Raw genomic sequence first — 27,174 nt, forward strand, 5'->3', positions numbered from 1 at the left:
GATTGAGATGAAAAGGGGATACCACCTTAGGGAGAAATTCCGGGACCGGACGCAGAACCACCTTATCCTGGTGAAAAACCAGGAAGGGGGCTTTGCATGACAGCGCTGCCAACTCCGACACTCTACGGAGCGATGTGACTGCCACTAGAAAGACCACCTTCTGCGAAAGACGTGAAAGGGAGACATCCCGCAGTGGCTCGAAAGGTGGTTTCTGAAGAGCCTTTAGCACTCTGTTAAGATCCCATGGTTCCAGCGGCCTCTTGTAAGGTGGGACTATGTGGCAAACTCCCTGCAGGAACGTGCGGACCTGCGGAAGCCTGGCTAGACGCTTTTGAAAAAATACGGATAGCGCCGATACTTGTCCCTTGAGAGAGCCGAGAGACAACCCCTTGTCCATTCCGGATTGAAAGAAAGAAAGAAAAGTGGGTAAGGCAAACGGCCAGGGGGTAAAACCCTGATCAGAGCACCAGGATAAGAAGATCCTCCAAGTCCTATGATAGATCTTGGCGGACGTTGGTTTCCTGGCCTGTCTCATAGTGGCAATGACATCTTGAGATAAGCCTGAGGACGCTAGGAGCCAGGACTCAATGGCCACACAGTCAGGTTGAGGGCCGCAGAATTCAGATGGAAAAATGGCCCTTGAGACAGCAAGTCTGGTCGGTCTGGGAGTGCCCACGGTTGACCCACCGTGAGGTGCCACAGATCCGGGTACCACGACCTCCTCGGCCAGTCTGGAGCGACGAGGATGGCGCGGCGGCAGTCGGACTTGATCTTACGTAACACTCTGGGCAGCATTGCCAGAGGAGGAAATACATAAGGCAGTCGAAACTGCGACCAATCCTGAACTAATGCGTCCGCCGCCAGAGCTCTGTGATCTGAAGGGAGGACTCTGTCAGTCGGAGTCCAGGTTCCCTGAGCCCTGTGGTGGAGAAAAACCGCTCCCCACCCTGACAGACTCGCGTCCGTCGTGACCACAGCCCAGGATGGGGGCAGGAAGGATTTTCCCTTCGACAGAGAAGTGGGAAGAAGCCACCACTGAAGAGAGGTTTTGGCTGCCAGAGAAAGGGAGACGTTCCTGTCTAGGGACGTCGACCTCCTGTCCCATTTGCGGAGAATGTCCCATTGGAGTGGACGCAGATGAAACTGCGCGAAGGGGACTGCCTCCATCGCTGCCACTATCTTCCCCAGGAAGTGCATGAGGCGCCTCAAGGGGTGTGACTGGGCCCGAAGGAGAGAGTGCACCCCAGCTTGCAGCGAACGCTGTTTGTCCAGCGGAAGCTTGACTATCGCTGTGAGAGTATGAAACTCCATCCCGAGGTAAGTCAGTGATTGGGCCGGAGTCAATTTTGACTTTGGGAAATTGATGATCCACCCGAACCTCTGGAGAGTCTCCAGAGCTACGGCCAGGCTGTGTTGACATGCCACCCGGGAGGGTGCCTTGACCAGGAGATCGTCTAAGTAAGGGATCACCGAGTGGCCCTGAAAGTGCAGGACTGCCACAACGGATGCCATGACCTTGGTGAAGACCCGTGGGGCTGTCGCCAGGCCGAAAGGCAGTGCCACAAACTGAAGGTGTTCGTCCCCAATGGCGAAACGCAGGAAGCGTTGATGCTCTGGTGCGATCGGCACATGGAGATAGGCATCCCTGATGTCGATTGATGCTAGGAAGTCTCCTTGTGACATCGAAGCGATGACAGAGCGGAGGGATTCCATGCGAAACAGTCTGGTTCTCACATGTCTGTTGAGCAATTTGAGGTCCAAAACGGGACGGAATGATCCGTCCTTTTTTGGCACCACGAACAGGTTGGAGTAAAAACCGCGACCACGTTCCTGAAGGGGAACGGGGATCACAACTCCTTCTGACTTCAGAGTGTCCACCGCCTGAGCAAGTGCATCGGCTCGCTCGGGGGGCGGAGATGTTCTGAAGAAACGAGTCGGAGGACGAGAGCAGAACTCTATCCTGTAACCGTGAGACAGAATGTCTCTCACCCATCGGTCTTGGACATGTGGCCACCAGGCGTCTCCAAAGCGGGAGAGCCTGCCACCGACCGAGGATGCGGTTTGTGGAGGCTGAAAGTAATGAGGAGGCCGCCTTGGAGACGGTTCCTCCGGCGGTCTTTGGAGGACGTGACTTAGACCTCCATGCAGAAGAGTTCCTCTGGCTCTTCTGTGGCCTGTTGGACGAGGATGATTGGGATCTGGCTGAGGGCCGAAAGGACCGAAACCTCGCCTGAATTTTCCGTTGCTGAGGTCTTTTTGGCTTGGATTGGGGTAAGGACGAGTCCTTTCCCTTAGATTGCTTAATAATTTCATCCAATTGCTCGCCAAACAATCGGTCGCCCGAAAAAGGCAAACCGGTCAAGAACTTCTTGGAAGCAGAGTCTGCCTTCCATTCGCGTAGCCACATGGCCCTGCGGACTGCCACCGAATTGGCGGATGCTACCGCTGTACGGCTAGCAGAGTCCAGGACGGCGTTCATGGCGTAGGACGAAAAAGCAGACGCCTGAGAAGTCAAAAACGCTACTTGCGGAGCAGAGGTAAGTGTGACCGTATTAATCTCAGACAGACAAGCTGAGATAGCTTGGAGTGCCCACACGGCTGCAAAGGCCGGGGCGAAAGACGCGCCTGTGGCTTCAAAGATGGATTTCATTAGGAGCTCTGCCTGTCAGTGGCATCCTTGAGCGATGAACCGTCAGCCACTGCTACTACGGATCTAGCCGCCAGTCTAGAGACTGGAGGATCCACCTTGGGACATTGAGCCCAACCCTTGACTACGTCAAAGGGGAAGGGGTAACGTGTGTCATTAAGGCGCTTAGAAAAGCGCTTGTCCGGAAAAGCTCTGTGCTTCTGCACAGCATCTCTGAAGTTAGAGTGATCGAAAAAAGCACTCTGTGTACGTTTGGGAAACCTAAACTGGTGTTTCTCCTGCTGCTGAAGCCGACTCCTCCACAGGTAGAGGCGGGGGAGATAGATCTAGCACCTGGTTGATTGACGCTATAAGGTCATTTACTATGGCGTCCCTTCAGGTGTATCAAGATTGAGAGCAACGTCAGGGTCAGAGCCCTGGGCTGCGACCTCTGCCTCATCCTCCAGAGAGTCCTCAAGCTGAGACCCCGAACAGCGTGATGAAGTCAGGGAAGATTCCCAGCGAGCCCGCTTAGCCGGTCTGGGACTGCGGTCCGTGCCGGAGTCCTCCACGTGATACCTAGGGGCCACCCCAGGAGCATGCTGCGGCGCAGACCGAGATGGGCCTGGGGGCGATGATCCCGCAGTGCCCGGGGCCTGTGTAAGGGCCGGTCTGGACTGTAAGGCTTCTAGTATCTTAGCAGACCATTTGTCCATAGACTGAGCCATGGATTGTGAAAGTGACTCAGAGTTTCTCTGCTAAAACTGCAAACTCTGTCCCTGCCGCCTGGACAGGGGAGGCCGGCGGTTCTACCTGGGCCGAGGGTCCCACCAGTGCCCGAGGCTCCGGCTGAGCGAGTGCCACAGGGCCCGAGCATTGCTCACAGTGAGGGTAGGTGGAACCTGCAGGTAGCATAGCCGCACAAGATGTACAGGTTGCAAAGAAGGGAATTTTGTTACTTACCGTAAATTCCTTTTCTTCTAGCTCTTATTGGGAGACCCAGACGATTGGGTGTATAGCACTGCCTCCGGAGGCCACACAAAGCAATTACACTAAAAAGTGTAAGGCCCCTCCCCTTCTGGCTATACACCCCCAGTGGGATCACTGGCTCACCAGTTTTAGTGCAAAAGCAAGAAGGAGGAAAGCCAATAACTGGTTTAAACAAATTCACTCCGAGTAACATCGGAGAACTGAAAACCGTTCAACATGAACAACATGTGTACCCGCAAACAAACCAAAAATCCCGAAGGACAACAGGGCGGGTGCTGGGTCTCCCAATAAGAGCTAGAAGAAAAGGAATTTACGGTAAGTAACAAAATTCCCTTCTTCTTCGGCGCTCTATTGGGAGACCCAGACGATTGGGACGTCCAAAAGCTGTCCCAGGGTGGGTAAAGAAATACCTCATGTTAGAGCTGCAAGACAGCCCTCCCCTACGGGGAGGCAACTGCCGCCTGCAGGACTCTTCTACCTAGGCTGGCGTCCGCCGAAGCATAGGTATGCACCTGATAATGTTTGGTGAAAGTGTGCAGACTCGACCAGGTAGCTGCCTGGCACACCTGTTGAGCCGTAGCCTGGTGTCGCAATGCCCAGGACGCACCCACGGCTCTGGTAGAATGGGCCTTTAGCCCTGATGGAACCTGAAGCCCCGCAGAACGGTAGGCTTCAAGAATTGGTTCTTTGATCCATCGAGCCAGGGTGGCCTTAGAAGCCTGCGACCCCTTGCGCTTACCAGCGACAAGGACAAAGAGTGCATCCGAACGGCGCAGGGGCGCTGTGCGGGAAATGTAGATTCTGAGTGCTCTCACCAGATCTAACAAATGTAAATCCTTCTCATACCGATGAACTGCATGAGGACAAAACGAAGGCAAAAAGATATCCTGATTAAGATGAAAAGAGGATACCACCTTCGGGAGAAACTCCTGAATGGGGCGCAGCACTACCTTGTCCTGGTGGAAGACCAGGAAGGGAGCCTTGGAAGACAACGCTGCTAGCTCAGACACTCTCCGAAGAGATGTGATCGCTACCAGAAAAGCCACTTTCTGTGATAGTCTAGAAAGTGAAACCTCCTTCAGAGGCTCGAAGGGCGGCTTCTGGAGGGCAACTAGTACCCTGTTCAGATCCCATGGATCTAACGGCCGCTTGTACGGGGGAACTATATGGCAAACCCCCTGTAGGAACGTGCGCACCTTAGGAAGTCGTGCTAGACGCTTCTGAAAAAAGACGGATAGCGCCGAGACTTGCCCTTTAAGGGAGCCGAGCGACAAACCTTTTTCTAACCCAGATTGGAGGAAAGAAAGAAGGGTAGGTAATGCAAATGGCCAGGGAGACACTCCCTGAGCAGAGGACCAGGATAAGAATATCCTCCACGTTCTGTGGTAGATCTTAGCAGACGTGGGCTTCCTAGCCTGTCTCATGGTGGCAACGACCCCTTGGGATAAGCCTGAAGACGCTAGGATCCAGGACTCAATGGCCACGCAGTCAGGTTGAGGGCCGCAGAATTCCGATGGAAAAACGGCCCTTGGGACAGTAAGTCTGGTCGGTCTGGTAGTGCCCACGGTTGGCCGACCGTGAGATGCCACAGATCCGGATACCACGCCCTCCTCGGCCAGTCTGGAGCGACGAGTATGACGCGGCTGCAGTCGGATCTGATCTTGCGTAGCACTCTGGGCAAGAGTGCCAGAGGTGGAAACACATAAGGGAGCCGGAACTGCGACCAATCTTGCACTAGGGCGTCTGCCGCCAGCGCTCTTTGATCGCGAGACCGTGCCATGAATGTTGGGACCTTGTTGTTGTGCCGGGACGCCATTAGATCGACGTCCGGCCTTCCCCATCGGCGACAGATTTCCTGAAACACGTCCGGGTGAAGGGACCATTCCCCTGCGTCCATGCCCTGGCAACTGAGGAAGTCTGCTTCCCAGTTTTCTACGCCGGGGATGTGAACTGCGGATATGGTGGAGGCCGTGGCTTCCACCCACATCATAATGCGCCGGACTTCCTGGAAGGCTTGCCGACTGCGAGTCCCTCCTTGGTGATTGATGTATGCCACCGCTGTGGAGTTGTCCGATTGAATTCGGATCTGCTTCCCTTCCAGCCACTGCTGGAAGGCTAGTAGGGCAAGAAACACTGCTCTGATTTCCAGAACATTGATCTGAAGGCTGGACTCCTGCTGAGTCCACGTACCCTGAGCCCTGTGGTGGAGAAACACTGCTCCCCACCCTGACAGACTCGCGTCTGTCGTGACCACCGCCCAGGACGGTGGTAGGAAGGATCTTCCCTGTGATAATGAGGTGGAAAGGAGCCACCACTGCAGAGAGTCCTTGGCCGTCTGGGAAAGGGAGACTTTCCTGTCCAGGGATGTCGACTTCCAGTCCCATTGGCGGAGAATGTCCCATTGAAGTGGACGCAGATGAAACTGCGCAAACGGAACCGCCTCTATTGCCGCCACCATCTTCCCGAGGAAGTGCATGAGGCGTCTTAAGGAGTGCGACTGACCTTGAAGGAGAGCCTGCACCCCTGTCTGTAGTGACCGCTGCTTGCTCAGCGGAAGCTTCACTATCGCTGAGAGAGTATGAAACTCCATGCCAAGATACGTTAGTGATTGGGTCGGTGACAGATTTGACTTTGGGAAGTTGATGATCCACCCGAACGCCTGGAGAGTCTCCAGTGCAAAATTCAGGCTGAGTTGGCATGCCTCCTGAGAGGGTGCCTTGACCAGTAGATCGTCCAAGTAAGGGATCACAGAGTGTCCGTGAGAGTGCAAGACCGCTACCACTGCTGCCATGATCTTGGTGAACACCCGGGGGGCTGTCGCCAGACCAAATGGCAGAGCCACGAACTGAAGATGTTCGTCTCCTATCACGAAGCGCAGAAAGCGTTGGTGCTCCGTAGCAATCGGCACGTGGAGATAAGCATCTTTGATGTCTATTGATGCTAGGAAATCTCCTTGGGACATTGAGGCAATGACCGAGCGGAGGGATTCCATCCGGAACCGCCTGGCGTTCACATGCTTGTTGAGCAGTTTTAGGTCCAGAACAGGACGGAAGGAGCCGTCCTTTTTTGGAACCACAAAGAGATTGGAGTAAAATCCTCGCCCCCGTTCCAGAGGGGGAACAGGGATCACGACTCCTTCTGCTCTTAGAGAGTCCACCGCCTGCAGCAGGGCATCTGCTCGGTTGGGGTGTGGGGAGGTTCTGAAGAACCGAAGTGGAGGCCGAGAACTGAACTCGATTCTGTACCCGCGAGACAAAATGTCTGTTACCCACCGGTCTTTGACCTGTGACAGCCAAATGTCGCAAAAGCGGGAGAGCCTGCCACCGACCGAGGATGCGGAGGGAGGAGGCCGAAAGTCATGAGGTAGCCGCCTTGGAAGCGGTTCCTCCATTTGCTTTCCTGGGGCGTGAGTGAGTCCGCCAGGAATCTGAGCTCCCTTGTCCTTTCTGAGTCCCCTTGGACGAGGAGAATTGGGGCTTGCCCGAGCCTCGAAAGGACCGAAACCTCGACTGCCACTTTTTCTGTTGAGGTTTACTTGCTCTGGGCTGTGGCAAGGAAGAGTCCTTACCCTTGGACTGTTTTATGATTTCAGCCAATGGCTCACCAAACAGTCTGTCCCTAGATAATGGCAAGCTGGTTAAGCATTTTTTGGAACCAGCATCTGCTTTACAGTCCTTTAACCATAAGGCTCTGCGCAAAACCACAGAATTGGCGGCCGCCATAGAGGTACGGCTCGTAGATTCTAGGACAGCATTGATAGCATAGGTCGCAAACGCAGACATTTGCGAGGTTAGGGACGCCACCTGCGGCACTGCTGGATGCATGATAGCATCCACCTGTGCTAAACCAGCTGAAATAGCTTGTAGTGCCCACACGGCCGCGAATGCTGGAGCAAACGACGCGCCGATAGCTTCATAGACAGATTTCAACCAAAGGTCCATCTGTCTGTCGTTGGCATCTTTAAGTGAAGCGCCATCCTCTACTGCGACTATGGATCTAGCCGCAAGCTTGGAAATTGGGGGATCCACCTTTGGGCACTGGGTCAAGCGTTTGGCCACTTCAGCGGGAAAAGGATAACGGGTATCCTTAGAACGCTTAGAGAAACGCTTGTCTGGATGAGCGTCGTGCTTCTGGATTGATTCTCTGAAGTCAGAGTGGTCCAAAAAAGCACTTAATTTACGCTTGGGATATAGGAAATGGAACTTCTCCTGCTGTGCAGCTGCCTCCTCTGCAGAAGGGGCTGGGGGAGAAATATCCAACAGCCTATTAATTGCCGATATAAGGTCATTAACCATGGCGTCACCAGCAGGGGCATCCAGATTGAGAGGGGCCTCAGGATTGGAATCCTGGTCACCGTCCTCAGTCTCATCACAGAGAGACTCTTCTCGCTGAGACCCTGAACAGTGTGAAGATGTGGAGGGTCTTTCCCAGCGAGCTCGCTTAGGCTGCCTGGGACTGTCATCTGAGTCAGAGACTTCAGCTTGTGATGCTTGAGACCCCCTTGAAGTACGGACTAGTTCCAACTGAGGGGGACCAGAGAGCATAGCCACAGCAGTGTCCATGGTCTGAGGAACTGGCCTGGCCTGCAAGGTCTCCAGGATTTTTGTCATAGCCTCAGACATTTTATCAGCAAACACTGCAAAGTCTGTCCCCGTCACCGGGGCAGGGTTCACAGGCGTCTCTGCCTGGGCTACCACCACCATAGGCTCTGGCTGACGAAGTGCCACTGGGACTGAACATTGCACACAATGTGGATCATTGGAGCCTGCCGGTAGATCAGCCCCACATGCAGTACAAACAGTGTACACAGCCCGTGCCTTGGCAGCCTTGCGTTTTGCGGATGACATGTTGCTGCCTCCTCAGAGCAGTACAGGGTGTGCAGCCAAGAAGCGACCTTACAGTGCAACTATATATATATATATGGTACCAAGAAAAAAGTACACTAATATATCACTGAGGCACTAGTGGGGCCAGCACTACTGTGCAGCTTACCGCCCGCTTAGGAGCGGTGTGTGGTCGCCAGAAATCCCTCTAGTCTGGGTCTCCCAGAGCCTGCTGCCTTTCCCCAGCCAGATCGCATGTGTAATGGCTGCCGGCGTCCTTGTGGAGAGGGGGGGCGGGCCCTGGGCGTACACCGACGAAGAGCGGGAAGTCTGCTTCCCCCTGTGCCTAGTGAGAGGGCTGGAGCATGTAAATAAGGCTCCAGCCCTCGGCGCTGCCATTGAGCAGCGTCTCTCCCCTACCCTGATTGACAGGGTGGGGGCGGGAACGAAGCGGCGCTAGGCCGCAGAAGCCGGGGGCTAAAGTTAAAAGCGCCGCCGCCGTAAAAGCGCGGTCGGCGCAAAGCCCCCGGCGCACCACAAGTCGCAGCTGCGCCGCCGCTCCAGGAGCGGTCGGCGCAGTAGTTCCCAACACACAACGTCACTCAGCAAAGCTGCAGTGACCTAACCCCCAGCGTACAGCGCCACTGTCCCCGGCGCACTACAACGCTCAGCAAGCCCTGAGAGTGTCCGTGCCTGCCGGGGACACAGAGTACCTGAAAGTTGCAGGGCCTTGTCCCTGAACGGCACTCCCGCTCCCAATCCAGCAGGTTCTATGGGTCTGTGGATGGAGCCCGGCCCCAGGGCTTGGGGGCCGGCAAGATCCCACTTCCACAGAGCCCTCCAGGGGATGTGGAAGGAAAACAGCATGTGGGCTCCAGCCTCTGTACCAGCAATAGGTACCTCAACCTTACAAGCACCAACCGCGGGTGAGAAGGGAGCATGCTGGGGGCCCTATATGGGCCCTCTTTTCTTCCATCCGATAGAGCCAGCAGCTACTGCTGACTACAAACAGTGGAGCTATGCGTGGATGTCTGACCTCCTTCGCACAAAGCCGAAAACTGGTGAGCCAGTGATCCCACTGGGGGTGTATAGCCAGAAGGGGAGGGGCCTTACACTTTTTAGTGTAATTGCTTTGTGTGGCCTCCGGAGGCAGTGCTATACACCCAATCGTCTGGGTCTCCCAATAGAGCGCCGAAGAAATAACCCTGTGTCTTGGCACCCCTGCTCCTTGTGACCGACACGCTGTTCTCTCCTAGGAGAGTAATCACTGAGGGTATATAGCCAAGGGCTAAACACTGCGGCCGAACCTAGAAAATGTATACTATATATATATATATATATATATATATATATATATATATATATATATATATATATATATATATATATATATATATATATATATATATATATATATATATATATATATATATATATATATATATATATATATATATATATATATATATATTATATAATATATATTATACATACAGTTCGGCACCCTAGGGGGACCAGCACCGGGTGACCGGTGTGGCTTACCGACCACCCAGAGCGGTGTGTGTCCACCAGATTCCCTGCCTTGGGTCTCCCAGAGCTGCAGCCAGAAGTCCTCCACCGGCAGAATGTGTTTAAAACATGGCTGCCGGCGTTCTAAGGGGAGGAGGGAGCCGTGGGCGTGATCAATAAAGTGCGGGAATCTGGTGCCCCAGAGTGATGAGTGAGGGGGGAGGAGGACACTAAAGTATGCTCCAGCCCTCACAGTCGACGTCAGGCCGACCGTCCCGCCCTTACCCCTGACTGGCAGGCCCGGGGGCGGGAGTTTAATGCACTAGGCCGCAAAAGCCGGGGACTAAATTTAATACCGCGGCCGGCAAGCAGGCGCGGTAGTCCCGGTCGTCACACAAAAACAGCAGCCGCTGCAGCGTCTGAGACCAAGTGCTCCATGCACCGTCCCCAAGGGGACACAGAGTACCTTTAGGATGCAGGGCCTGTCCCTGATGATACTCAGTCTCCTGTCCGTCAGAATCCCACAGGGGCTGCGGAGGGAGCCCGGTCCCAGTGCCTGGATGACCGGTTAGGATCCCACTTCTCCCAGAGCCTCTAAGGGATGGGGAAGGAAAACGGCATGTGGCTCCAGCCTTTGTACCCGCAATGGGTACCTCAACCTTAACAGCACCGCCGACTTAGTGGTGTGAGAAGGGAGCATGCCGGGAGCCCTGGGGCCCTCTTTTCTTCCATCCGATATAATCAGCAGCTGCTGCTGCTGACTAAAATGTGGAGCTTGAGTGAATGTGTGCCTCCTTCAACACAAAGCACAAAACTGAGGAGCCCGTGATGCACGGGAGGGTGTATAGGCAGAGGGGAGGGGTTACACTTTTTAAAGTGTAATACTTTGTGTGGCCTCCGGAGGCAGAAGCTATACACCCAATTGTCTGGGTCTCCCAATGGAGCGACAAAGAAAGAATTTCTATAGATCTTTTACGATATACTAATGAGCGCGGGGACTAGTCGTTAGGGCGTTGCTTCCACTGACTAGTTTGCCCTCTTAGCATGTTAGTACGCCCATCAATGCAGTGTCACCAGCAGTGATGCGCGTACGTGTGTCCACGATGAATGCTGAGCTGAATGCCCTGCACTTCCGGTCATGCGTAGTATGAAGCTGGGTGTACGCGTCCTAGCTTCAGACAGGTCTAGTGCACATGACTGAAAGTGTGACACATTCAACTCAGCATTTACATCGGACACAGGTACATGCATCACTGCTGGTGACGCTGCATTGACTAGCATGGTAGTGCACCACTGTGGGTGTTCTAACATGCTAAGAGGGTGCGATCTAGTTTGGGGAAGTAATGCCCTTGTGACAAGTCACTGGCCTCAGTAGTATATGGAAAGAAGGGAATTTTGTTACTTACCGTAAATTCCTTTTCTTCTAGCTCTTATTGGGAGACCCAGACGATTGGGGTATAGCTACTGCCCTCCGGAGGCCACACAAAGCACTACACTAAAAAGTGCAAGGCCCCTCCCCTTCTGGCTATACCCCCCCGTGGTATCACGGGTTCTCCAGTTTTAGTGCCAAAGCAAGAAGGAGGAAGCCAATAACTGGTTTAAACAAATTAACTCCGAATAACGTCGGAGAACTGAAAAACCGTTCAACATGAACAACATGTGTACCCGCAAACAACAAAAAAATCCCGAAGGACAACAGGGCGGGTGCTGGGTCTCCCAATAAGAGCTAGAAGAAAAGGAATTTACGGTAAGTAACAAAATTTCTTCAGCGCTCTATTGGGAGACCCAGACGATTGGGGTATAGCTACTGCCCTCTGGAGGCCACACAAAGCACTACATTAAAAGTGCAAGGCCCCTCCCCCTCTGGCTATACCCCCCCGTGTATCACGGGTTCTCCAGTTTTAGCTTTGTGTGCGAAGGAGGTCAGACATTCCATGCATAGCTCCACAGATTTTAGTCAGCAGTAGCTGCTGACTGTTTCGGATGGAAGAAAAGAGGACACATATAGTGTCCCCAGCATGCTCCCTTCTCACCCCTGGATGGTGTTGTAAGGTTGAGGTACCTATTGCTGGTACAGGGCTGGAGCCTCACATGCTGTTTTCCTTCCACATCCCCTTGTAGGGCTCTGTGGAAGTGGGATCCTGCCGGCCTCTCAGCTCTGATGCCGGGCTCCATCCACAGACCCATTAGAACCTGATGGATTCGGAGCAGGAGTACGATCAGGGACAGGGCCCTGCATCTTACAGGTACTCTGTGTCCCCGGCGGGCACAGACACACTCCGGGCTGGCTGGGTGTTATAGTGCGCCGGGGACCGCAACGTGGAGTTGGTGTCCCTACAGATTACTGGGGGATTGTTTGTGTTTGGGAACGCAGCGCCGACCCCCTCTGGACCGGGCGGCGCTGCTGCGACTTGTGGTGCGCCGGGGTTCCGCCGTCCGCGCTTTTACGGCGGCGGCGGTTATAAATTGAGTCCCCGGCTTTTTGGGCCTAGGACGCCGGCAGCTCCGTTTCGTTCCCGCCCCCTCCCTGTCACTCAGGGAAGGGGAGAGACGCTGTTCGCAAGCAGCGACGAGGGCTGGAGCCTGATTTACATGCTCCAGCCCTCTCACTATGCACAGAGGGAAGCAGGCTTCCCGCTCTTGGCCAGGAACGCCCAGGGCCCGCCCCCCTTCCTCTCTCGAGACGCCGGCAGCCATTACATGCATGCCTGGCTGGAGGAAGGACGCAAGGCTCTGGGAGACCTGGACTAGGGGCTATCTGGCGACCACACACCCGCTTTTTAAGCGGGCGGTAAGCGATTTTTCTGTGCTGGTCCCTCTAGTGCCTCACTGTGTATCAGTGTACTGGATACAGTTATATAGATATTGTATTTCTTGCACTGTGAGGTGCGCTTCTGGCTGCATATCCCAGATCGCTCTGTGGAAGCAGCAACATGTCATCCTCAAAACGCAAGGCGGCCAAGGCAAAAAGGGCTGTGTATACTGCGTGTACTGCATGTGGGGCTAATCTACCAGCAGGCTCTGATGACCCCCATTGTGTGCAATGCTCCGACCCGGTGCTGCTTCGCCAGCCGGAGTCAGGAGAGGTAGCGACCCAGGCTGAGACGCTTGTAAGTTCTGCCCCGGTGACAGGGACGGACTTTGCAGTTTTTGCAGATAATATGTCTGTATCTATGGCAAAAATCCTTGAGACCTTGCAATCTATGCATGGGGCTCAGTCTCTGGGCACGGCGAGGCCTCTGTCCTCAGGTCCCCCTTACTTGGAATGTATCCAGCCCACAGGGGGGTCCCCGGCTTCACAGGCCGAGGATTATGACTCAGATGATGGCCCCAGCCACCCTAAGCGAGCTCGCTGGGAAAGACCCTCGACGTCTTCACACTGCTCAGGGTCTCAGCGCAATCAGTCTCCCTGTGATGTGTCTGATGAGAGTGATCAGGAATCCACTCCTGGAACCCCTCTCAACCTGGATACCCCGGATGGGGATGCCATGGTAGACGACCTTATCTCAGCCATCAATAGGCTGTTGGATATTTCTCCCCCAGCCCCTTCAGCAGAAGAGGCGGCTGCGGAGCAGGAAAAGTTTCGTTTCCTTTATCCCAAGCGTAAATTGAGTGCTTTGTTAGATCACTCTGACTTCAGAGAATCAATCCAGAAGCACGACGCTCACCCAGAAAGGCGTTTCTCTAAACGATCTAAAGATACGCGTTTCCCTTTCCCCCCTGAGGTGGTCAAGCGCTGGACACAGTGTCCAAAGGTAGACCCCCCGATTTCCAAACTTGCAGCTAGATCCATAGTTGCAGTGGAGGATGGCGCTTCACTTAAAGATGCCAATGACAGACAGATGGACCTTTGGTTAAAATCTGTCTATGAAGCTATAGGCGCGTCGTTTGCTCCGGCATTCGCAGCCGTATGGGCACTCCAGGCTATTTCAGCTGGCTTAGCAAAAGTGGATGCTATCATGCATCCAGCAGTGCCGCAAGTGGCGCACCTTACCACGCAGATGTCGGCGTTTGCGTCTTACGCTATCAATGCGGTCCTAGAATCTACCAGTCGCACCTCAATGGCGTCCGCCAATTCGGTAGTTTTGCGCAGAGCCTTGTGGTTAAAGGACTGGAAAGCAGATGCTGGTTCCAAAAAATGTTTAACCAGTTTGCCTTTGTCTAGAGAGAGACTGTTTGGCGAGCCATTGGCTGACATCATTAAGCAGTCCAAGGGTAAAGACTCCTCTTTACCACAACCCAGAACACCCAAACCTCAGCAGAAAAAGTGGCAGCAGAGGTTTCAGTCCTTTCGAGGTTCGGGCAAGACACCATTTACCTCGTCCAAAGGGACTCAGAGGACGCAAAGAAACTCAGATTCGTGGCGGACTCACACACGCCCCAAGAAAGCAAATGGAGGTACCGCTTCCAAAGCGGCTACCTCATGACTTCCAGCCCCCCCCCTCCGCATCGCCGGTCGGGGGCAGGCTCTCCCGCTTTTCCGGCATTTGGATGTCACAGGTCAAAGACCGGTGGGTGACGGACATTTTGTCTCGCGGGTACAGAATCGAGTTCAATTCTCGTCCTCCAGCTCGGTTCTTCAGAACCTCCCCACGTCCAGACCGAGCAGATGCTCTGCTGCAGGCGGTGGATTCCCTAAAAGCGGAAGGAGTGGTTACCCCAGTCCCTCCTCAGGAACAAGGGCAAGGGTTTTACTCCAATCTCTTTGTGGTTCCAAAAAAGGACGGCTCGTTCCGTCCTGTTCTGGACCTAAAACGGCTCAACAAACATGTGCACGCCAGGAGGTTCCGGATGGAAACCCTCCGCTCTGTCATTGCCTCAATGTCCAGAGGAGACTTCCTTGCCTCAATAGACATCAAAGATGCTTATCTCCACGTGCCAATTGCTACAGAACATCAACGTTTTCTACGTTTTGTGATAGGAGACGACCATTTTCAGTTCGTAGCTCTTCCATTTGGTCTGGCGACAGCCCCACGGGTCTTCACCAAGGTCATGGCGGCGGTGGTAGCAGTCTTGCACTCTCAGGGACACTCGGTGATTCCTTACCTAGACGACTTATTGGTCAAAGCTCCCTCTCGGGAGGCATGCCAACTCAGCCTGAATGCTACGCTGGAGACTCTACAGTCTTTCGGATGGATCATCAACTTTCCAAAGTCGATCCTATCACCGACTCAGTCACTAACGTATCTTGGCATGGAGTTTCATACTCTAGCAGCGATAGTGAAGCTTCCGCTGGACAAGCAGCGGTCACTACAGACAGGGGTGCAATCTCTCCTGCAGGGCCAGTTGCATCCCTTGCGGCGCCTCATGCATTTCCTAGGGAAGATGGTGGCAGCCATGGAAGCAGTTCCCTTTGCGCAGTTTCATCTGCGCCCACTTCAATGGGACATTCTCCGCCAATGGGACGGGAAGTCAACGTCCCTGGACAGGAAAGTCTCGCTTTCCCAGACGGCCAAAGACTCTCTACAATGGTGGCTCCTTCCCACATCATTGTCTCAGGGAAGATCCTTCCTGCCCCCATCCTGGGCAGTAGTCACGACAGATGCGAGTCTGTCAGGGTGGGGAGCAGTATTTCTCCACCACAGGGCTCAGGGGACGTGGACTCCGCAGGAGTCCACCCTTCAGATCAATGTTCTGGAGATCAGAGCAGTGTATCTTGCTCTACTGGCCTTCCAACAGTGGCTGGAAGGAAAGCAGATCCGAATCCAATCGGACAACTCCACAGCGGTGGCATACATCAACCACCAAGGAGGGACGCGCAGTCGGCAAGCCTTCCAAGAAGTCCGGCGCATTCTAATGTGGGTGGAGGACAGAGCATCCACCATATCCGCGGTTCACATCCCAGGCGTAGAAAACTGGGAAGCAGACTTCCTCAGTCGCCAGGGCATGGACGCAGGGGAATGGTCCCTTCACCCAGACGTGTTTCAGGAAATCTGTCGCCGCTGGGGAGTGCCGGACGTCGACCTAATGGCATCCCGGCACAACAACAAGGTCCCGGCATTCATGGCGAGGTCGCGCGATCAAAGAGCTCTGGCGGCAGACGCCTTGGTTCAAGATTGGTCGCAGTTTCAGCTCCCATACGTGTTTCCGCCTCTGGCGCTCTTGCCCAGAGTGCTACGCAAGATCAGATCCGAGTGCAGCCGCGTCATACTCGTCGCTCCAGACTGGCCGAGGAGGTCGTGGTATCCGGATCTGTGGCATCTCACGATCGGTCGACCGTGGTCACTGCCAGACCGACCAGACTTACTGTCCCAAGGGCCGTTTTTCCATCAGAATTCTGCGGCCCTGAACCTGACTGTGTGGCCATTGAGTCCTGGATCCTAGCATCTGCTGGATTATCTCAGGGAGTCATTGCCACAATGAGACAAGCTAGAAAGTCGAATTCGGCTAAGATCTACCACAGAACGTGGAAGATTTTCTTGTCCTGGTGCTCTGCTCAGGGAGTGTCTCCCTGGCCATTTGCATTGCCCAAGTTTCTTTCCTTCCTGCAATCGGGGTTAGAAAAGGGCTTGTCGCTCAGCTCCCTTAAAGGGCAAGTTTCGGCACTATCCGTGTTTTTTCAGAAGCGTCTAGCACGTCTTCCTAAGGTGCGCACGTTCCTGCAGGGGGTCTGTCATATTGTGCCCCCGTACAAGCGACCGTTAGATCCATGGGATCTGAACAGGGTACTAGTTGCTCTCCAGAAGCCGCCCTTCGAGCCTCTGAAGGAAGTTTCCTTTTCTCGGCTGTCGCAGAAAGTGGCGTTTCTTGTTGCAATCACATCGCTTCGGCGAGTGTCTGAGCTGGCAGCTCTGTCATCTAAGGCTCCCTTCCTGGTGTTCCACCAGGACAAGGTTGTGCTGCGCCCCATTCCGGAGTTTCTCCCTAAGGTCGTATCCTCTTTTCATCTTAATCAGGATATTTCCTTGCCTTCTTTTTGCCCTCATCCGGTTCACCGGTATGAAAAGGCCTTAAGTTTGCTAGATCTGGTGAGAGCACTCAGAATCTACATTTCACGCACGGCGCCCATACGCCGTGCCGATGCACTTTTCGTCCTTGTCGCTGGTCCGCGCAAGGGGTTGCAGGCTTCTAAAGCCACCCTGGCTCGATGGATCAAAGAACCAATTCTAGAGGCCTACCGTTCTGCGGGGCTTCCGGTTCCTTCAGGGCTAAAAGCCCACTCCACCAGAGCCGTGGGTGCGTCCTGGGCATTACGTCACCAGGCTTCGGCTCAACAGGTGTGCCAGGCAGCTACCTGGTCCAGTCTGCACACTTTCACCAAGCATTATCAGGTGCATACCTATGCTTCGGCGGATGCCAGCTTAGGTAGAAGAGTCCTGCAGGCGGCAGTGACACCCCCATAGGGGAGGGCTGTTTTGCAGCTCTAACATGAGGTATTTATTTACCCACCCAGGGACAGCTTTTGGACGTCCCAATCGTCTGGGTCTCCCAATAGAGCGCTGAAGAAGAAGGGAATTTTGTTACTTACCGTAAATTCCTTTTCTTCTAGCTCTTATTGGGAGACCCAGCACCCGCCCTGTTGTCCTTCGGGATGTTTTTTTGTTGTTTGCGGGTACACATGTTGTTCATGTTGAACGGTTTTTCAGTTCTCCGATGTTATTCGGAGTTAATTCGTTTAAACCAGTTATTGGCTTCCTCCTTCTTGCTTTGGCACTAAAACTGGAGAACCCGTGATACACGGGGGGGTATAGCCAGAGGGGGAGGGGCCTTGCACTTTTAATGTAGTGCTTTGTGTGGCCTCCAGAGGGCAGTAGCTATACCCCAATCGTCTGGGTCTCCCAATAAGAGCTAGAAGAAAAGGAATTTACGGTAAGTAACAAAATTCCCTTCTCCCTTCTTCTTCAGCGCTCTATTGGGAGACCCAGACGATTGGGACGTCCAAAAGCTGTCCCTGGGTGGGTAAAGAGATACCTCATGTTAGAGCTGCAAAACAGCCCTCCCCTACGGGGATGTCACTGCCGCCTGCAGGACTCTTCTACCTAAGCTGGCATCCGCCGAAGCATAGGTATGCACCTGATAATGTTTGGTGAAAGTGTGCAGACTCGACCAGGTAGCTGCCTGGCACACCTGTTGAGCCGAAGCCTGGTGTCGTAATGCCCAGGACGCACCCACGGCTCTGGTTGAGTGGGCTTTTAGCCCTGAAGGAACCGGAAGCCCCGCAGAACGGTAGGCCTCTAGAATTGGTTCTTTGATCCATCGAGCCAGGGTGGCTTTAGAAGCCTGCAACCCCTTGCGCGGACCAGCGACAAGGACAAAAAGTGCATCGGAACGGCGCATGGGCGCCGTGCGGGAAATGTAGATTCTGAGTGCTCTCACCAGATCCAGCAAACGTAAGTCCTTTTCATACCGGTGAACCGGATGAGGACAAAAGGAAGGCAAGGATATATCCTGATTAAGATGAAACGAGGAGACGACCTTAGGGAGAAACTCCGGAATGGGGCGCAGCACTACCTTGTCCTGGTGGAACACCAGGAAGGGAGCCTTGGATGACAGAGCTGCCAGCTCCGACACTCGCCGAAGCGATGTGATCGCAACAAGAAACGCCACTTTCTGTGACAGGCGAGAAAAGGAAACTTCCTTCAGAGGCTCGAAAGGCGGCTTCTGGAGAGCAACTAGAACCCTGTTCAGATCCCATGGATCTAACGGCCGCTTGTACGGGGGCACAATATGACAGACCCCCTGCAGGAACGTGCGCACCTTAGGAAGACGTGCTAGACGCTTCTGAAAAAACACGGATAGTGCCGATACTTGCCCTTTAAGGGAGCTGAGCGACAAGCCCTTTTCTAACCCCGATTGCAGGAAAGAAAGAAAAGTGGGCAATGCAAATGGCCAGGGAGACACTCCCTGAGCGGAACACCAGGATAAGAAAATCTTCCACGTTCTGTGGTAGATCTTAGCAGAAGTCGACTTTCTAGCCTGTCTCATTGTGGCTACAACTCCTTGGGATAATCCTGCAGACGCTAGGATCCAGGACTCAATGGCCACACAGTCAGGTTCAGGGCCGCAGAATTCTGATGGAAAAACGGCCCTTGGGACAGTAAGTCTGGTCGGTCTGGCAGTGACCACGGTCGACCGACCGTGAGATGCCACAGATCCGGATACCACGATCTCCTCGGCCAGTCTGGGGCGACGAGTATGACGCGGCTGCAATCGGATCTGATCTTGCGTAACACTCTGGGCAAGAGTGCCAGAGGTGGGAAGACGTATGGGAGCCGGAACTGCGACCAATCTTGAACTAATGCGTCTGCCGCCAGAGCTCTTTGATCGCGCGACCTCGCCATGAATGCCGGGACCTTGTTGTTGTGCCGGGACGCCATTAGGTCGACGTCCGGCACTCCCCATCGGCGACAGATTTCCTGAAACACGTCCGGGTGAAGGGACCACTCCCCTGCGTCCATGCCCTGGCGACTGAGGAAGTCTGCTTCCCAATTTTCTACGCCTGGGATGTGAACCGCGGATATGGTGGATGCTGTGTCCTCCACCCACATTAGAATGCGCCGGACTTCTTGGAATGCTTGCCGACTGCGCGTCCCTCCTTGGTGGTTGATGTATGCCACCGCTGTGGAGTTGTCCGACTGGATTCGGATCTGCTTTCCTTCCAGCCACTGTTGGAAGGCCAGTAGGGCAAGATACACTGCCCTGATTTCCAGAACATTGATCTGAAGGGTGGACTCCTGCGGAGTCCACGTCCCCTGGGCCCTGTGGTGGAGAAACACTGCTCCCCACCCTGACAGACTCGCATCTGTCGTGACCACTGCCCAGGATGGGGGCAGGAAGGATCTTCCCTGAGACAATGAGGTGGGAAGGAGCCACCATTGTAGAGAGTCCTTGGCCGTCTGGGAAAGAGAGACTTTCCTGTCCAGGGACGTTGACTTCCCGTCCCATTGGCGGAGAATGTCCCATTGAAGTGGGCGCAGATGAAACTGCGCAAAGGGAACTGCTTCCATGGCTGCCACCATCTTCCCGAGGAAGTGCATGAGGCGCCGTAAGGGGTGCGACTGGCCTTGAAGGAGGGATTGCACCCCTGTCTGTAGGGACCGCTGCTTGTTCAGCGGAAGCTTCACTCTCGCTGCTCGAGTATGAAACTCCATGCCAAGATACGTTAGCGACTGTGACGGTGACAGATTCGACTTTGGAAAGTTGATGATCCATCCGAACGTCTGTAGAGTCTCCAGCGTAGCATGTAGACTGAGTTGGCATGCCTCTTGAGAGGGTGCCTTGACAAGTAGATCGTCTAGGTAAGGGATCACCGAGTGTCCCTGAGAGTGCAAGACTGCTACCACCGCCGCCATGACCTTGGTGAAGACCCGGGGGGCTGTCGCCAGACCGAATGGCAGAGCTACGAACTGAAGATGGTCGTTTCCTATCACAAAACGTAGAAAACGTTGATGTTCTGTAGCAATTGGCACGTGGAGATAAGCATCTTTGATGTCTATTGAGGCAAGGAAGTCTCCTTGAGACATTGAGGCAACGACAGAGCGGAGGGTTTCCATCCGGAACCGTCTGGCGTGCACATGTTTGTTGAGCAGCTTTAGATCCAGAACAGGACGGAACGAGCCGTCCTTTTTTGGAACCACAAAGAGATTGGAGTAAAACCCTCGCCCTTGTTCCTGAGGCGGTACAGGAACCACTACTCCTTCCGCTCTTAGGGAGTCCACCGCCTGCAGCAGGGCATCTGCTCGGTCTGGATGTGGGGAGGTTCTGAAGAACCGAGCTGGAGGACGAGAACTGAACTCGATTCTGTACCCGCGAGACAAAATGTTTGTCACCCACCGGTCTTTGACCTGTGACATCCAAATGTCGGAAAAGCGGGAGAGCCTGCCCCCGACCGGAGATGCGGAGGGGGGGGGCTGGAAGTCATGAGGTAGCCGCTTTGGAAGCGGTTCCTCCATTTGCTTTCTTGGGGCGTGCGTGAGCCCGCCAGGAATCTGAGACTCTTTGCGTCCTCTGAGTCCCTTTGGACGAGGAGAATTGTGTCTTGCCCGAACCTCGAAAGGACTGAAACCTCTGCTGCCATTTTTTCTGCTGAGGTTTGCTTGATCTGGGCTGGGGTAAGGAAGAGTCTTTACCCTTGGACTGTTTAATGATGTCAGCCAATGGCTCGCCAAACAGTCTATCTCTAGATAAAGGCAAGCTGGTTAAACATTTTTTGGAACCAGCATCTGCTTTCCAGTCCTTTAACCACAAGGCTCTGCGCAAAACTACCGAATTGGCGGACGCCATTGAGGTGCGGCTGGTAGATTCTAGGACCGCATTGATAGCGTAAGACGCAAACGCAGACATCTGCGAGGTAAGGGACGCCACTTGCGGCACCGCTGGATGTATGATAGCATCCACTTTTGCCAAACCAGCTGAAATAGCTTGGAGTGCCCATACGGCTGCGAATGCTGGAGCAAACGACGCGCCGATAGCTTCATAGACAGATTTTAACCAAAGGTCCATCTGTCTGTCATTGGCATCCTTAAGTGAAGCGCCATCCTCCACTGCAACTATGGATCTAGCTGCAAGTTTGGAAATCGGGGGGTCTACTTTTGGACACTGGGTCCAGCGCTTGACCACATCAGGGGGGAAAGGAAAACGTGTATCCTTAGAACGTTTAGAGAAACGCCTTTCTGGATGAGCGTCGTGTTTCTGGATTGACTCTCTGAAGTCAGAGTGATCCAAGAAAGCACTCAATTTACGCTTGGGATAGAGGAAACGAAACTTCTCCTGCTCTGCAGCTGCCTCCTCTGCAGAAGGAGCTGGGGGAGAAATATCCAACAGTCTATTGATGGCTGAGATAAGCTCGTTTACCATGGCGTCCCCATCCGGGGTATCCAGATTGAGAGGGGTTCCAGGATAAGACTCCTGATCACTCTCTTCAGACGCATCACAGGGCGACTGATTGCGCTGAGACCCTGAGCAGTGTGATGACGTTGAGGGTCTTTCCCAGCGAGCTCGCTTAGGGTGGCTGGGGCTATCATCTGAGTCATAATACTCAGCCTGGGAAGCCGGGGACCCCCTTGCAGTCTGGATTAATTCCAACTGAGGGGGATTAGAGGACAGAGACCTCGCCGTGTCCATAGACTGAGCCCCAGTCATGGATTGCAAAGTTTCAAGGATTTTTGCCATAGTCACAGACATTCCATCAGCAAAAACTGCAAAGTCTGTCCCTGACACCGGGGCAGGACTTACAAGCGTCTCAGCCTGGGTCACTACCCCTCCGGACTCCGGCTGGCGAAGCAGCACCGGATCTGAGCATTGCACACAATGGGGGTCTTTGGAACCTGCTGGTAGAGCAGCCCCACATGCAGCACACGCAGTGTACACAGCCCTAGCCTTGGCAGCCTTGCGTTTTGTGGATGACATGTTGCTGCCTCCTCAGAGCGATCTGGGGTATCCAGCCAGGAAGCGACCGTACAGTGCAAGAAATAAATAAATATATATATCTGGTGACACAGTACACCAATACACACTGAGGCACTAGAGGGGCCAGCTGAAATGCCGCTTACCGCCCGCTTAAGAGCGGGTGTGTGGTCGCCAAAAGCCCCCTAGTCCAGGTCTCCCAGAGCCTTGCGTCCTTCCTCCAGCCAGACTGCATGTAATGGCTGCCGGCGTCCTGGGAGAGGAGGGGGGGCGGGCCCTGGGCGTTCCTGGCTAAGAGCGGGAAGCCTGCTTCCCTCTGTGCCTAGTGAGAGGGCTGGAGCATGTAAATCAGGCTCCAGCCCTCGTCGCTGCTGCGAAACAGCGTCTCTCCCCTACCCTGATTGACAGGGTGGGGGCGGGAACGAAGCGGAGCTAGGCCGCAAAAGCCGGGGACTGGATTTATAAACGCCGCCGCCGTAAAAGCGCGGTCGGCGTGTCCCCGGCGCACTACAAGTCACAGCAGCGCCGCCGGTCCAGTGGGGGTCGGCGCTGCGTTCCCACAACACAAAAGTCCCCCAGTAAACTGCAGGAACACCAACTCAATCGTTACGGTCCCCGGCGCACTACAACACCCAGCCAGCCCGGAGTGTGTCTGTGCCTGCCGGGGACACAGAGTACCTGTATGATGCAGGGCCTTGTCCCTGATTGTACTCCTGCTCCGTATCCATCAGGTGCTATGGGTCTGTGGATGGAGCCCGGCGTCAGAGCTTAGAGGCCGGCAGGATCCCACTTCCACAGAGCCCTACAAGGGGATGTGGAAGGAAAACAGCATGTGGGGCTCCAGCCCCTGTACCAGCAATAGGTACCTCAACCTTACAACACCATCCACGGGTGAGAAGGGAGCATGCTGGGGGCCCTATATGGGCCCTCTTTTCTTCCATCCGAAATAGTCAGCAGCTACTGCTGACTAAAATCTGTGGAGCCATGCGTGGATGTCTGACCTCCTTCGCACAAAGCTTGAAAACTGGAGAACCCGTGATACCACGGGGGGGTATAGCCAGAAGGGGAGGGGCCTTGCACTTTTTAGTGTAGTGCTTTGTGTGGCCTCCGGAGGGCAGTAGCTATACCCCAATCGTCTGGGTCTCCCAATAGAGCGCTGAAGAAAGGATCTTTAGAAATACTTTTTCTACTGATCTGTTTATCTATACTAATCTATACAGGGACGGTTAGGCCTTTGATTGGCAATCTACACCCAGAACTGCTCGTGGCTCTGGGTGCATATAAAGTGAACCTGTCGGGTGCAACAAGATTTTACAGTTCTCAGCTACAAACGGTGGACATTTTCTGTACATAAATTGATGTGCTGTGCGTATTATCAAATCCTCCGCATGCCAATACTTTGTTAACTCTTATAATGTATGAGGTGAAATGCTCCACAAAATCTGCAAGAAACACATGCAGAATTAGATGCGAAAAGTGCTGTGGATGTGCAGCAGAAAATCCACAACATGCAGCCACCCTTAAGGCTATGTGCCCACGGGAGCTCGCACCTGCGGATTTTGATGTGGAAAACCTGCGGATTTATCGGGATTTTCTAGGTAAATCCGCAGGTTTCAGCATGCACAGACACCCCCCATGATATCCTATGGGACATGGGGAGCGCTGTGTCCATGCTGCGGTATGTGCGGCTGCGGAATATGCTGCGGATGTCCTGCAGCCGCACGTAATGCATGTCAATTATTTCTACGGAAATATCTGCAGAAATCCTGGCCCTCCACTATGGAGACAGAGGTCGGGACTTCCGCAGGTAAGCCGCATGAATGTCTGCAGGTTTACCGCAGCTATTTCGCTAGAATCCCGCAGCTATGGATAGCTGCAGATTCCGGGGAGCTGCTGCGGGAAACCGGCGGCCGTACCTGTGGATATAATCACAGGTGTGAACTCCCGTGGGCACAAAGCCTAAAAGTCGTCAGTATGGTCTGTCCTCAGCTTGGATCCTTCCAGCTCCCCTGTACAGACTCTCAGATCCTGGACAGTGCTCAGGTCCTACTCCATCACCCATGAAACCCTCTTATCTCCTATAAACTAACGTGGGATGTGTTTGTGGCAGATATATTGGCCAATATGAGGCACCCCAAGGCCAGACCTCACTCCACCATGTGCCTAGAGACTTTTAGGTTAGTAATAAAGCCATGAAGTAATAATAAACAAATCAGCACTAGTCTGGACTTACCTTTATAAGACTTCAGTGGCGTCTTCTGCGAGAGATCCCAGATCTGCACACTGAAATTACATCAGTATGAGAATATTTGCTAAAAAACACAGAAATTATGTCATGCAAAGCGTGAAATCGAACCTTAAATCCTTGCTCCCGCTGACTGCCCGCGTCCCTCCGGTGAACACACTGACCGAAGTGACGATGTCATCATGTTCATATATGGTGAATTTATTAACCAGGAGAGATTCATTGTCCAGCAACTCCCACAGCTCCACGGCCCCTGGAAACACAGAACGTCATAGGAAACCACGTGTTCCCCACTTCAGAATGCTATGGGTACGACCTGCGCCTCTGCTGACAATACTAAATGAATGTGTACAGTACTGACAACACAGGACAATAAAGATTACCGGAATCGGAGGCCACGAGGATCCCTCGCTCCAGCACCCAGGCCACGTCTGCTACGCCAGTCTCCGTCTGTACCCCAGCCGCACACAGGCTCTCAACTGGGGCTCCGGCGGGATCTTTGAAAACCCAAATGGAACCTCCCCATGTCCGAGAATTCAGACTAGAGGCAGAAAGGAGCAGGGCGCCATCTGCAAAGTGAGAACAGGAGATGGAATCAATCACCGCAAACATTTTGGTACGCTCACTCTTTACAGAGGATCCGTCACCAGATTTTTCATGATAAGGTACAAACTTTAAAAACTCTCTTAAACCGGATGACACTGGTGTACTTACTTTAAAAACTTCTAACTCAATAGTGAGGTGGACAGTCCTTTTAAAAACACACACTCTTGGATTCTAGGTGATGATTGATATTTTGCTCAGCTTTAGCAACCAGTGCCAGGCGGCTGCACCAAAGCCATAAACTCATAGAAGGCCCCAGTGCATTAGGGCATAACTAGAGCGAGTGCAGAGAAGTCACCAAAGTAAACGTGATTTCTACTTCTAATGCGGGCGTCACATGGTACGATCTATCGTGCGATCGTACCCGCCCCCGTCGTTTGTGCGTCACAGGCAAATCGCTGACCGTGTCGCACAAAGTCGTTAAACCGCCGTCACGCGTACTTACCCGCAGAGCGATCTCGCTGTGGGTGGCGAACATCCTCTTCCTGAAGGGGGAGGGACGTTCGGCGTCACAGCGACGTCACACAGCCACCGGCCAATAGAAGCGGAGGGGCGTAGATGAGCGGGACGTAAACATCTTTCCCAACTCCTTCCTTCCGCATAGCCGGCGGGTGCCGCGGGACGCAGGAAAGCTGTGTTCATCGTTCCCGGGGTGTCACACGGAGCCATGTGTGCTGCCTCGGGTAAGATGAACAACCGGCGGCATGAAAAATAAACAATTTTTTAAAAATAAGTGACGTGTACACGACTCACGATTTGTGACCGCTTCTGCGTCGCTCGGAGGCGTCACACGAGACGACGTCATGAACGATGCCGGATGTGAGTCACGAAAACCGTGACCCCGACGATGCATCGCATGATAGATCGTCTCGTGTGACGCCCGCATTAGGGTGGGCCATCAATCTCAGATAGGTGGGGTCCTTCAGATCTCAGCTGTTATGGATGTAAGCAGCTTTGAGAGCAGAGATCCATCAGTTTAGTAGCCACTACCAGTTTCTGAAGGTGAGCTCCTAATCATCTGAATGAGCGCCAATCTGCAGTGCCCAGCAGAGGCCACCAGACTGCGTGTTCTGCTCTGCATGCCGCCTACATTTGGTTGCCGGCGGTAACAGCTGTTAAGTGGGGGTGCTGGAACCCCATTAATGTGACACTGATGACTGATAAGGACAGGTCATCCAGAACTGTGTAGTGAAAAAACCTTTAAGCGGTGGGGGTCTTTTGATAAACGTCTGCAGTCTTTCTAGAGTATATGACTGCAGACACCGTAAGGCTATGTGCCCACGGGAGTTTGTACCTGCAGATATATCCGCAGGTACGGCCGCAGGTTTCACGCAGCTGCTTGCCGGAATCCGCAGCTATTTTTAGCTGCGGTAGTACAGCGAAATATCTGTGGTAAACCTGCGGACATTCATGTGGATTACCTGCGGAAGTCCCGGACTATCTCCATACTGGAGGGCCAGGATTTCCGCAGGTAATTCCGCAGAAAGAAGTGACCTGCAATTACGTGCGGCTGCAGGACATCCGCAGCATGGACACAGCACTCCCCATGTCCTATAGGATAACATGGGGAGTGTTTGTACATGCTGAAACCTGCGGATTTATCTGGAAAATCCGCAGATAAATCCGCAGGTTTAATCTCACGTGGGCACATAGCCTAATCCTTGCAGCATTCACACCACACACTGTCAAGATTCTCTGGCATTGCCAGCAGATCAGGGCGGTCATGTCTACACACGCTGAGCCTCGTCAATACAAAGAAGGGAATTTTGTTACTTACCGTAAATTCCTTTTCTTCTAGCTCTTATTGGGAGACCCAGACGATTAGGGTGTATAGCACTGCCTCCGGAGGCCACACAAAGCAATTACACTAAAAAGTGTAAGGCCCCTCCCCTTCTGGCTATACACCCCCAGTGGGATCACTGGCTCACCAGTTTTAGTGCAAAAGCAAGAAGGAGGAAAGCCAATAACTGGTTTAAACAAATTCTCTCCGAGTAACAACGGAGAACTGAAAACCGTTCAACATGAACAACATG

The 27,174-nt window shown here is 53.6% G+C and overlaps 1 protein-coding gene across 1 annotated transcript in view; it reads right to left on the minus strand.

The window, feature by feature from the left end:
- Positions 1–27,174, minus strand: part of WDR77 (WD repeat domain 77) — a 95,558-nt gene that overhangs the window by 52,550 nt on the left and 15,834 nt on the right. Inside the window, exons 2-4 of the mRNA XM_075335575.1 lie at positions 24,922–25,107; positions 24,650–24,791; positions 24,527–24,576 (exon numbers count right to left, since the gene is read on the minus strand). Coding sequence (XP_075191690.1) covers positions 24,527–24,576; positions 24,650–24,791; positions 24,922–25,107 — 378 coding nt within the window. The remainder of the gene's footprint in view (positions 1–24,526; positions 24,577–24,649; positions 24,792–24,921; positions 25,108–27,174) is intronic.

Source organism: Anomaloglossus baeobatrachus, chromosome 2 (assembly GCF_048569485.1).
Source record: "Anomaloglossus baeobatrachus isolate aAnoBae1 chromosome 2, aAnoBae1.hap1, whole genome shotgun sequence".
Taxonomy (NCBI): domain Eukaryota; kingdom Metazoa; phylum Chordata; class Amphibia; order Anura; family Aromobatidae; genus Anomaloglossus; species Anomaloglossus baeobatrachus.